This window comes from Phodopus roborovskii, unplaced genomic scaffold (assembly GCF_943737965.1).
Source record: "Phodopus roborovskii unplaced genomic scaffold, PHOROB, whole genome shotgun sequence".
Taxonomy (NCBI): Eukaryota; Metazoa; Chordata; class Mammalia; order Rodentia; family Cricetidae; genus Phodopus; species Phodopus roborovskii.
The window spans coordinates 807,912-820,620 of NW_026125489.1; the positions used below are offsets into that span (position 1 = coordinate 807,912).

The window sequence follows — 12,709 nt, forward strand, 5'->3', positions numbered from 1 at the left end:
GTGACTCTTACTTAATTCCTTATCTGAAACTCTTTTAAGTGTCTGTTCCCTTTCTTCCTTGGGGGTTGCATTTAGCTCACAGGGTTTGGGGTCCAACTTGCAGTGTAGGGAGCAACAATGCCTACAGTGACTGGGGGTGGGAGGGGAGCGCCTGTAGCCAACGGCTGGCCACCCTGTGTCTAGGACCCCTGGGCAGGGATGAAGCTGCAGCTCTAAGCAATTTCACCCCTTTGCTCTCAGCCCTGGAGGGTGTGAGCACAAGTCCTGAGACCCTAAGATGACTCATCCCATCCTCTTCCTTCCTCTCCCATTTCATTAACCCTACCCGGACCGATTCAGTGGGGAGGGATGGGGTGGTATGGAGTCCCAGCTGCAGATGAGACAGAAGTGGCTCTTTAGTTGGAACAGGTCATCTTTTCAAAAGAAATGAAGGTACAGAACCCTGAAGGTCCATGGTCTCTGCTCTCTGTTCCCTCCCAGGCTTACCAGCCCCAGCCAAATAGCTATGGATGGATGAGAGAAGCTGACTCCAACTGTTCACTCTGTGACCATCTTCCCTTCTACCATGGAGAACACCTTGTTGCCCCTGACTACGGCATCTGACCCAAGGCCCTTTAATCAACAACTCCCAGAACCTCCAGACCTGAGATGTGTCTTGAGAGCCCAGGACAGCCTTGAATTGGCCCCTGCCCTTGTGTGTGCCCTTTGCTGCTGCTTTGGAGTCATCTACTGCTGCTTTGGTGAGGGCGGGACCTGGGGGGGGGGGGAGCAGCTGCCTAAGACCGTTGTCCTTGAGAATGATGTCAGCTTTCTTCCTGGTTCCTGGGCCACTTCACCTTTTCTGTCAGGAGACGCCCACCCTCAGAGTCTTCTATACTGCCTCTGCCAGCTTCTGGTTCTCCTGTTTGCCCATGCCCTCTGGCTTTCGCCTCTGGGTCTATTCTTTGCCTTACCTCTGTCTCCTACCTCAGAATTCCACTCCCAGATACCCTCCCCACCAGAGATTTCAATTTCCCTCAGAATCTGAGTCAGTCTGGTGATTTCCTATTTACCATTCCTGGAGGAGCTAACGCCATCCTGTTTTCTCTGCACTCCACCTCCTCCTTTCTCCGCCTGTCCCCTCGGAGTTTCTGAGCATCCTTGGTCTGTCACTGGGCTTATCCTTTTCTCCCCTTTGCCTTGAGGTCCCCGCGGTATGCTGCTCCTGGCTTCTGCTCCATTGGTTAGCTGTCCCTGTAGGACCCCCCCCCCTTCCTGCCTCTCAATGCCTCCTGCCTCCCTTCCCAGGCTACCGCTGCTTCAAGGCAGTGATGTTTCTCTCGGGTCTGCTGTCAGGAGCTCTGGTGATCTTCCTACTGTGCCACAAGGAACGGGTGCTGGAGACACAGTTGAGCCTGGAGGTGAGCGCAGGCATCGCGCTGGGCATCGGACTCCTCTGCGGCCTGGTCACCATGCTGGTTCGCAGTGTCGGGCTCTTTCTGACCGGCCTCCTGCTAGGTCTGACCCTGGGCGCTGGAACCTTATTAGGCACTGAACCCATCTACCAGCCACATTCAGCCTGGGTGCCCGTCGGTGGACTTTTGGGGCTGGCACTGCTGGGAGCCCTGCTCACACTCCGGTGGCCACGTCCATTCACAGTTCTAGGCACAGCCCTGCTAGGTGCTGCGGGGCTGGTGGCCTGTGCTGACTACTTCTTGGAAGGCCTGGCCCTAGGCACTCGGCTGGGTGAACGCCTGCAGGCGCTTCCAGAGTTGCTTCCTCTTTGCTGGTATAGCTGGGTCTTACTGGGGACCTGGCCCATCTTGGGGGCTCTTGGGACACTGGCCCAGTGGAAACTCATGGCTGAGGAACGTGGAAGCCACACCAATGGTGAGTTAGTGCTGTGGCATAAAAGCAGCCGACCTGCCCCTACTGCTATCCCTAATTCCTACACTTGAAGGGAAGGGAAACGTTTGAGAGATGAGGATCGGAGAAGATTCCCAAGCCAAACGGGGCAGGCACTCAACGTTAAAGCTGGGATAGCCGAAGGAAGTCTGGGTAAAACAAGAAAAATTTCCAGGAGGTACAGGGAAGAGCTTTTTAGGACTGTTGTGAGAGGGTAGAGGAATCCCAGAGAAGGATAGGAGGAAAATGTGAAGAAATCTAATAATTGAAGGGAAGTTGTGCCCTGAGAGGTCCACAACAGGAAGTCAAGTAGATTTCTATAGGGTTTGATTCTGTTTGGAGTTGGTATTCAGGACCTAAAGAGGCCCCCTTTGATCTGTGTTGCCTCCCACCCAACAGTGGTCTTGAGCCACCAGCGAAGACATCTCCAACTCCTCCGGATCCATCAGCAAGAGGCTAAGTGGCATCGGAACCCTTCTGGAATGGGACTGTGCGAAGGCAGCTATCACAATCAGCTTCCCCCCAATATCCAGAGCCCTGGTCACAGTCTGACCCCAGTGAGTGGGAGAGTGGGGCACCCCGGAGTGGGGGGGGGATGGTCAGGATGAGCTGAGGGCTATGACCCAGAACCTCTCTTCTGCTCTGTCTGCCCTGTGTTCATTCAGTTATCTCCAGAGTCTCCGTGAGTGTGGGCTGGAATCCAAACGCCCAGGCTACAGGCCCGAACACTATCCTGGACCTGGATCCTGACTGAAGTTCCGCTGTTCTCCTCCTCGCAGTCCGCCCAGACCTGAACCTCAACCTCCAGTGATACCGATAACCCTAGGGAGAGCCCAAGCTTGCTAAGTGGATAGGGGGCCTGAACCCACAGGACCCACACAGATTTCCCTACCTCTTGGACTTGTGGATAGGCTTTGTGCCCAGACCAATTAGAGACAGGCAGAGAGAATCCTTATGAAGATGAGGGGAAAGAGGAACTACAAGCACCCTCCTTAGTAGAGATGCCCTGGTTCCTAGAGACACTGACTCCGAACCAAGGAGGTTTGCCCAAAACAGCTGCTTCTTCTCTCTCCTTCTTCTCCTTTTTCTTCTCTCTTCTTCTCCTCCTCCTTCTTCTCTCTTCTTCTCCTTCTTTTTCTCCTTCTTCTTCTCCTTCTTCTCTCTTCTTCTTCTTTCTTCTTCTTCTCCTCCTTCTTTCCTTACTTTTTTTTTAATATCTATAACCTTGAGATGGAGCCTAGAGTGTTGCTCATAGTAGGCAAGCATTCTACCACTGAATTACAACCCATTCCCAAATATCCATTTAAATGTCTCAGTGTGCCTTACCAAGGTAAAATATGGGGCTTTATTGTAGGTTCTATAGAAAATTGGGGACCCCCTAAGGCTAATTTGATAGTTTTGGGGTAGGGAGAATGACGCAGAAGTACTCGGAGAGACCCCTTATTAGGGCTAATTGGCTTCTGGCCAGCCTTTCTCCATGGACCCCATAGTCTTGAGTCCCCTCTACCTCAATGGGGAACACAGTCCTCAATGGTGCTTTCTCCTTCCTCTTTAATGAGGAAGGACCACAGAATCTGCCTCCACTTCCCTGTCTCCAAAAGCTGGCTCCGAGCTCCAGGGAGAGATCGTTGGCTCACACAGCTGATTCTTGCGTTTTTGCGAAGAGGAGCCTGGACTTGAGGGTTTCGTGGTAGTCAAGTGCCTTCTGCCTCTCAATGTAGGTAATAATCAGCTTCCTCCTGAACCAGAATTTGGGTCCAGGCACTCACACACTCTAACTCCCCCTTCCTCTAACTGTCCTGAGCATAGTCTGATTCCTGGATTCCCAGACAGTGTGAAGGAAGACATATCCCTCCCCTGAGCAGCAAATCTGTCACGAGAAGGAGAAAGAACGAGGGACATGGGAATAAAATGGCATTGAAAACGCAGCTGGGGAGTTGAACCTCTGCTGTTGCTTTTTACTGTCTTCGCACCACAAAACAAAGGTAGTCTGTCACCTAAAGATCTGTTATGCCACCCTTATCATATACACTATGTATACATATATGATACAGATGTACATATGAGATATATAGATATATAGATAGATATACACCCAAACAGCACAGTTCTCTCTCAGGAACATGAAGTTAGCCTTTATTAATACAAATATGCCAGACTCCACCAGATACTTCACATATAGTATTTCATCTAACATAACAATCTTATAACATTGATATTAACCTTATTTTATTAATAGAGAATCCAAGGTTTTACAAGGTAAATTAGCTTGCTGAAATGGTCAAATGGTTCAAGGACTCCAAAGCTCAATTTACTGGCTGTGCTGTTTCTTGCCCTTTACATTGGAAGAACAGAAACCAGATATCCAGTAGCCTAGCTGTTGCCTCCTGTTACCTAAAAACCTACTGACATCCAGGCGTGGAATTCCTACCTTAAATCTTTTAGTCCCAACACTCGGTAGGCAGAGGCAGGGGGATCTCTGTGAGTTCGAGGCCAGCCTGGTCTACAGAGCAGAGTTCCAGGACAGGCTCCAAAGCAATACAGAGAAACACTGTCTCAAAAAAGCAAAACAAAAAATAGAACATGGGGTCTGGAGAGATGGCTTAGCAGTTAAGGGCACTGACTGCTCTTCCAGACCTGGGTTCAATTCCCAGCACCCACATGGCATCTCACAGTGTCTGTAACTCCAGTTCCAGAGGATCTGACACCCTCACACAGGCATACAGGCAAGAAAAACACCAATGCACACAAAACAACAACAACAATAATAATAAAAGAACACTAGCCAGGCATGGTGTTGCACACCTTTAATCCCAGCACTCAGGAGCTCCAGAGGCAGAGGCAGGTGGTTATCTGTGAGTTTGAGGCCAGCCTGGTCTACACAGACAGTTTCAGAACAGCCATAACTGGTACTATGTAAAAAGAGACCCTGCCCAAAAATAGATTTAAAAAAAAAAAAAAAAAAGAAATCAAAAACCTGATTGACAATTTCCCTCCACTAGAGAATAGATGACACACTTGAAAGAGCTATGTGACAAAGGGAAATGGGAACTGGGGACCGACTCAGAATCAAGGGGGTACCCTGTAGGAGCACACGAACGTGATGTCCAAAACTGGAATATTTAGTGGCATGAAATGTATGGCTAGTGTCAGTGCTGTACCATATGCACAGTCCTAATGAGCAGACACCCATTTAGTTCTTAGGCAGGGAGTGAAAGGGTGGGAGAGTCCGTAGCTGTCGGGGTAATGTCCAAGACTGAGCCCACAGATGAGGGAGTGGCATCCAAGATGGGGCTTGAGGTGGCAACGTCCCCAGGTAACAAGTTAGTGTCTGGAGTCTGAGGACGGCAGTGCATCCAGTGCGTGACATTTCTGGGATAGCCCTTTGCCACTCGAAGCTGCTGGTTAAGACGCCAGTACTCTTTGCCCTTGAAGAAGTAGACTTGGCCATCTTGCCAGCTCATCGCTGCTGAGGGTCGGTCCGGCACTCCAGTAAACAACTCCTTGATTGGTTTGGGGTAGCGGCTGAAGTCGGTTCTGGCCAGCTCGTCCCATTGCCAGTACCCTGAGCCCTGATTTGGGGTGGGTGGGAGGAAAGGGAATGAGAGATCTTAGGGACCCCAGAGGCTGATCCAAACTGCAGAAGGTACCCGTTTGAAGGTGAGACCTTGTCTCTCAGTATGAGTTAGCCTGCCCATCCTCAAAAGAGATCATCCCTGGCTTTGCTATACCTTAAACAGAAACACCTTTTGGTTAACAGGCCAATAGAGCGCTGCATCCAGGTTGGGTTCCACCCTGTTGAGTTTCATGGGAAAGCCAGGAGACATCTTGAAACCCACATATCGCCACACCTTGTTTCCTGAGAATGGACAAAGAAAGAACAAATTGTTGTCATCAGATGGGGGCTTTTGTTTCCTCTCTCATGTGCTATGAAGCTTCTCAGTGCCTCTGCCCATTCACAGCTTTTTAATGACCAGGCCCTTAGGTAAGACCTAAGTATCCCACTTACCCTTGAAGAAATGAATCCATCCTGTTCGAGGAGAGTAGACAGCAGCATCTAGGTTTCCAGGGAGCCCCTCCCAAAGAGCAGACACTCGGAACAAGGGGCCCGGCCCTGAATCTGTTACCGTCCACACGTAGTCCCCCTTGAAAGCATAGGTCTTCCCACGAGGCCCTGAGAGCAGGAGCGTGTTAACAAGTTTGAGAGGTAGTAAATAACTCATGAGTATCTCAGGTGGTTTCCATTCTGGCCACTGATGAGCCCTTCAAAAAGTCACTCAACTTGCAAAGGGCAGAGAAGGGAGACACAGAGTTGAGCATCTCCTTTGTTGTTCACAGCCCTCTGGTCAGTCAGTTGTTCCTCTTTGGAGACCTAGTGCCCCGTTCCAGGTAGCTTTAAAATCTTACAAGCAGGTACAGAGTCCTTTCTAAAAGGCATCGTAGCCAATTCCAACTTGCCATGCTTCCGTGTGTGTGTGTGTGTGTGTGTGTGTGTGTGTGTGTGTGTGGTATTTTCGAGACAGGGTTTCTCTGTGTAGCCCTGGCTGTCCTGGAACTCGCTCTGTAGACCAGGCCAGCCTGGTCCACCTACCTCTGCCTCCTGAGTGCTGGGATTAAGGCGTGCGCCAGCACTGCCCAGCTACCCAGGCCTCTTTAATTTGACTCCAAGTGCTCCCTCTCCATGCTACACATCTTCCCTGGTCCCTAACTGTATCCTGAGGTCCAACACACACACACACACATACACACACTGCTCCTGCTTCGGTCCCATGTCATCCCCATCTGTCCAGGCCTCGGAGTCAGTAGACTGCCCCCATTGCCTGTCAACAGCTTGTTCAGGAAGGGCCTCACCCAGCATCATGGCATCCAGTTCACTGCTGCAGGGGTTTGGCATGGGACTGGGTTTTGTGGTCACTGGTAGCACAGTGCTAATCCTGATCTCTTCCTCCTCATCTTCTGCCTCTGGGTTCTTCTTGCCTGCAAAATGTAGTAAGACAATGTAGGGAAAGAAATCCAAACACTCAGCTTCTCCCTCTGTCTGCTGTACGTTCTGTTCAATGGACCCATAGAGAGGGAAAAGGAAATCCAAGGAGTTTTCTTTTGTGGTCAGCAATATACAGGAGACACAGCTTGGTTTTGAGAAGCAGCAGAGAGAAGGCAGTTTCCTAGAATATACATTCTGCATTTTCAAGAATGGGGTTTCCAGGCATGGTGTTGTATGCCTTTAATCTCAACACTAGGGAGGCAAAGGCAGGTGGATCTTCATGAGTTTGAATCCAGCCTGGACTACAAAGCAAGTTCCAGGACAGCCAGAGCCATATAATAAGACCCTGTCTCAAAACAACAAACAACAAGAACAAAAGAATTAGGGTGTAAGGGGAGAAAAGTCAGGAAGGAAGATTAGACATAAAAGAGTAAAAAATAGAGACACTTTTTGAAGATGAGTAATTGAAGAACTGGGCAGAGGAAGAGGGGGGGGGAAGCCATTTTACTCCATGAAAGCTAGCATTGTCTCCTTGACCTTAGAGAGATATTAGTCAAACTGACTCTCATGCTCACCATAGAGAGCCTGGATCCCTGCCACATCATCTGGGTGCAGCTTGAAGTAGGGCTGGAAGCCAGCATAGACAGGAGCCATGAGTGCCTGGGTATATCGGGAGTGTCCAAGTCCCAAGGCATGGCCCACTTCATGGGCTGCAATGATTCGCAGGTTCACTCCTTTGTAGGTTCCCTCAGTCCAGAATTCATCATTATCAAAGTGTACACTGCCAAGCTCTGGGATGTCAGCATGGGCCAGGACCTTCCCTGGACAGAGGCAAAGGTAGACAGTAAGGTTAGCACCCACGATGAGAGTATTATTTGCCTGCTACACACTCAAGCTGCTTACAGCCACGATCACAGCACTTGGTAGGTGAACCCAGGAGGGTCAGAAGTACAGGATCAGCCTTAGCTGCATAATAGGCTTTATGTCAGCCTGGGCTACACCGCCACAGCTAGCTTAGGTGGTTCTTTCGGATTTCCCAGTCACCACTCAGTGAAACCCGAAACAAAATATTCACCTCCCCAGCCACTCCCCTGTGACCCGGTCTCCTCTCAAGGTAAGGTATGAGAGGAGAAATGAAAGCCAGGCATAGGAGTAAAAGAGGAAGACTGGAGAGATGATTCAGAGGTTAAGAGCACAGGCTGCTCTTTCCAGAGGACCTGAGTTCGATTTCCAGGAACCACATGGTGGTTCCCGACCATCTGTAATGAAATCTGGTGCCCTGTTCTAGCCTGCAGGGAGGGATAGATGCAGACAGAACAGTATACATAATAAATAAATAAAATTTTTAAAAAATACTGAAAGCCGGAAGTTGTGGTACACACTTTTAATCCCAGCACTTGGGAGGGAGAGGCAGGCGGATCTCTATGAGTTGGAGGTGTGAGTAACGGGTATCATTGGGCAGAAATGCCAACCTAAACCTTAAGATTCAGAGACACAGTGTCAAGGAGATACTTTGTTGCTGAGGTCTGTTGAGAGTTAAGAACCAGTGCGTACCAGGCCCATCAAAAGTGTTGGAGCAGTAGGGGCTTTGGCGGCCATGGAAGGAGAGGCGGATGTCAGCCCAACCAGCCTTCACCTCCCGGAAGGTCAGAGGGGCCACGCTGCTCCAGTACTTAAAGGCTTGATGCAGTGCTGCCCGGGCTCTGGAGGGTGAGAGGGTGGAGGGAAGGTTCAAGATGCGGTACGTCAAGTGCTTCTTTCTCCAGCGGCCTGGTTAAGGGACCAGAGAGTAAGTTAGAAACACAGCCAAGAGAGTTGCTCCGGGTGAGGGTGCTCACTGCCCTCCATAGCGGGTCACTTAGCAAATATTGAACACTCCAGACTGTCCCGATGCCACCCACACTAAGAGCCGGGCAGCCTTCTCCTTCCCTTCCCAGGCTCAGTCCTCACCCAGAAGCAGGAATTTAAAGGTCTTCTGGTTGAAGGGATCCTCCAGACCGCAACGGGGCTGCTTCATACGGGCTCTTGTGTCATCATCCATCTGACCTGAAACTGGCAGGTCCGATGCTTCCTGGAAAGCTCTGGAAAGAGAGAGAGAGGTCGGTCCACAAGGGCAGGTGGATCTGGAATGGCTGGAAATTGGGGAGAGATCTTTGGCCTCCTGGTGCCCAAAATAGTGATAAGGAATGACACAACGTCTTTAAAGCTGAAAAGGACAGTCCAGTCGCTAGTGCCCATAACTGGGGCTTTGTCCTCTAGTCTGTAGAAATGGTGGCACATTGCAACTTCATCTCTCCATTTCCAGGACCTTTTGAGGAAGACTGACCTGAAGTCAGGGCTGCCACCTCAGGTCCTACCCACTTCAGCCCGCTGAGTTCACCTCCCAGCCTGCACCGGGGCAACTCCATCTACTGAGAGACTGTCATTGGACGGTAAAGGAAAAGACTACTACAACAAAAATTAGCAAACTGCAAAGGAACACACAATAGAAATAAATAAAAAATGAATTAGACGTCCACAAAAGGTAACAGCAAGTCAACTCAATCCATAACTCTATGCACACAATGCCTCCTGTGGGCTGTAACTATCAGCATTTTAGCTAGGAAGCACTGAGCATCCAAAGGGGTGGTCTGGGCCTTGCCAGATCCACTGGATGTGTTTCTCCTTTTGTTTGTTCGTTTGTCTTTAGAGGCAAGGGCTCACGCTACAGCCTACGCTGGCCTCAAACTCACTTTGGCCTTAAATTCATGGCAGTAGGGCCCCTGAACACAAGAATTAAAGATGTGAGCCACCGTACCTAGCAGTTTGGGTTTGTTTTTCATTTGTAAGACTTATTGTTATGTTATGTGTACAGTGTTTCTCCCTGCATGTATGTAAATATACCACACGTGTGTACTGTCTACAGAAGTCAGAAAAAGAGCATGGGATCCCCTTGAACCAGAGTCATACAGATGGTTGTGAGCTGCCATGTGGGTGTTGAGAACCAAACTTGGGTCCTCTACGAGAGCAGCCAGTGAGCCACCTTTCCAGCCTCGTTTTGTCTTGTTTTTGAGATGAGGTATGCAAGGTGGTTCATCCTGTGATCCCAACACTTTCAAGGATGAGGCAGGAGGATCTGGAGGTCAAAGTCATCCTCACTACATTGCAGGTTCAAGACCAGCCTGGGCTAGGAGATCCTGTCTCAAAAAATCAAAACGGGGAGCTGGAGAGATGGCTCAGCTGTTAAGAGAATTTGCTGCCGGACGTTTGCACCTGCACTCAGGCAGAGGCAGGCAGATCTCTGTGAGTTCCAGGCCAGCATGGTCTACAAGAGCTAGTTCCAGGACAGCCTCCAAAGCCACAGAGAAATCCTGTCTCGAAAAACCACGAAGAGCGAGAGTAAGAGAAAGGAGAGAGAATTTGTTGTTTTTGCAGAACACCGAGGTTCAGCTCCTGGCATCTACATGGTGGTTCGCAACCATCCTTAACTCCAGTTACAGGGATCTGAAGCCCTCTTCTGGCCAGCCTGGGCACCAAGCATGCACATCGTACACATACATACGTGAACAAATAAAATTAATAAACCTAAAAATATTTACATCAAAATGAGTCAGTGAGATAGCTCAGTGGATAAAGGGCTTGCTGCCCAGCCTAACTGCCTAAACTCAATCCCCAGGACCCACATGGTGGAAAGAGATTTGGGTATGCGCACACACACCCCATTTACAAATAAATAAATGTAATAAGAAACTTTAAAACAAGCAACCCTCATTAAACTCAATGGGTCTTGTTGGAGGATGAGATTCAGGAGGAATGGAAGGGAAATGAGAGAGGACATGGGTGAAAATGACCACTGTGCATGTGCATGCGTGCGTACACACACATGCGCACATACATACATGTGTATATGAAATTATCAGAAATAGTTTTAAAATGTAATGACAAGGACTCTAGCATGGTGACTCATACCTATAACTGGAGCATAGTAGAGGACAAGCAGCAACATTGCCAGCAGTTCCAAGCCAATCTAAGCTACAGTGTGAGACCCAGCTCAAAAAGTAATAATAAAAATTAAAAATAAAGGTAAATCGGTTGGTGGCGCACACCTTTAATCTTAGCATTCAGGAGGCAGAGGCAGGCCAGCCTTGTCTATAGAGCCAATTCCACGACAGTTGGAGCTACCCAGAGGGACAGTGTCTCTGGGGGAAATAAGATTTTCGTTTTTTGTCTCTGTACTGCCGAGCCACCCTCCCAGGGTACCATCATCCCTTCTTTTTTAAGGCAGTGTCTCACTGTGCAGCCCTAGCTGTCCTGGAACTCTCTATGTAGCCCACGCAGGCCTCAAACTCACAGAGACTTGCCTGCCTCTGCCTCGTGAGTGCTGCTGGGTTCTGGGACTAAAGGCGTGGACCCTCATTCCCGACTAGTCTCCAACTTTCAATGCTTGTCTCTGCGGCTCCGTGCTGAAATCACAGCTGTGTGCCACCACGGACCTGACCTGTGGGCTCCTCATCCTGGTTCCTCACCTCACATTCCACCATCCTGAGTAGCTTTGCCCCCTCCTACAGAACCCTGCTGTGGATTAGGGTCGAGCAGTGATGGGCCTTGGAGGAGGGGAGAACTTTGACACCTCCAATATGACCTTCAAGCCTCACCTTAGGGCCTCTGTGATATCTTCTAGCCTGAAGTCAACAGCTCCTTCTAGAGGTTTCTGTAGATACCCATACTGCAACAGATAATCCTATAATGGCATGGAGATTGAAAGAGGGTTAGTCTTGGGGCATAACAGAAGCTGAGCATTGTGACCCACACCTTTAATCCCAGTATGCAGGAGACAGAGGCAGGCAGATCTCTGTGAGTTCAAGGCCAGCCTGGTCTACAGAGTGAGCTCCAGACCAGGTAGGACTACATAGTGGGAAGCTGTCTTATACAAACAATGCAAGTGACCTAACAGACCCATCAGGACAGAAGGGGACAGATATGAAGGACTGGAAGGGTGATGCTTGAGAGAGGGGCCTCAGACAGAAAAGGATAGGAGGTGGGTAACGTAGGTCAGGGTGCAGAGCAAAAAGGGAGGGCAGGTAGGTTGTAGGGAGAGATGGAAACCTAGAGAAGAGGGTAGCATGGTAATCCCCATCACTCCAGTGGCCAGAGCCCTCCTTTTCCCAGAGGACTCACCAAGACTGCCTCCTTCTCTGTAGGTCCCAGAGCCCGGCCTGAGACTATCATGGGGAGTAAGAAACTCAGCCACAGCTGCTGCCAGTCCATGGTCCCAGCAGACCAGAGCTCCAGAGGTTTTTGACCTGAGCCCTCTGACCTGAGACTTCTGGGAGCCTGGAAGAGCAGGGCTAGCCAGGGGACTCTTACCCCCAGATCTTCTCTGTCAGCCTCTGGTCCTCTTTATAAACCTTCAACTGTGGAGAGAAGAGGGAGGTGACTCACCCAGGGAGATGTTGCAATTCTCCATTAACTCCTGCCCTACCAAAGAGCAGAAGCCAAAAAAGCCCCTAACAGTCCCCCAACCCCCACCAGCCCTCTGCTGGAGACAAAATGACTTTCTGTGCTGCTATGGGGGTTTGTCTCCTGGAGGGATGGAGATGGAAGCCAAAATCTCTAGAGAGAATAAGATAGGACCAGGGCTGCCCCCTAGAGTTGGCTGCCCAGGGACCCAGGGATCTGGGGCCAGCAAATCCCTCAGCTTCACATGCCCCTTTGCTCCTGACAAGGAAAAAATCAATAGGGACGAAGAGGCAGCATAGGCAGTATGAGTTCCAAGTGAGGGGGTCAAAGGTGAGATCTGCTTCTTTGGATTTGTTGTTGTTGTTTGAGACAGCATCTCTCTACATATTGCCAACTGTCCTG

At 49.9% G+C, this 12,709-nt stretch overlaps 2 protein-coding genes across 2 annotated transcripts; one reads left to right on the forward strand and one right to left on the reverse strand.

Moving 5' to 3' along the window:
• Nucleotides 1-474: 474 nt before the first annotated feature.
• On the forward strand, nucleotides 475-3,808 carry LOC127215612 (transmembrane protein 198-like). Its single transcript, XM_051176027.1, has 4 exons — nucleotides 475-740; nucleotides 1,288-1,869; nucleotides 2,284-2,441; nucleotides 2,550-3,808. The coding sequence occupies exons 1-4, from the start codon at nucleotides 566-568 to the stop codon at nucleotides 2,568-2,570; spliced, it is 936 nt and encodes a 311-aa protein (XP_051031984.1). The 5' UTR covers nucleotides 475-565; the 3' UTR covers nucleotides 2,571-3,808.
• Nucleotides 3,809-3,987: 179 nt separating this feature from the next.
• Mmp19 (matrix metallopeptidase 19) lies at nucleotides 3,988-12,224 on the reverse strand. Its single transcript, XM_051176028.1, has 9 exons — nucleotides 12,026-12,224; nucleotides 11,503-11,588; nucleotides 8,819-8,949; nucleotides 8,423-8,638; nucleotides 7,444-7,689; nucleotides 6,736-6,861; nucleotides 5,894-6,058; nucleotides 5,616-5,743; nucleotides 3,988-5,456 (listed from the first exon to the last, which is right to left on the reverse strand). Exons 1-9 carry the CDS (start codon nucleotides 12,113-12,115, stop codon nucleotides 5,085-5,087), a joined length of 1,560 nt encoding a protein of 519 aa, XP_051031985.1. The 5' UTR covers nucleotides 12,116-12,224; the 3' UTR covers nucleotides 3,988-5,084.
• Nucleotides 12,225-12,709: the final 485 nt, after the last annotated feature.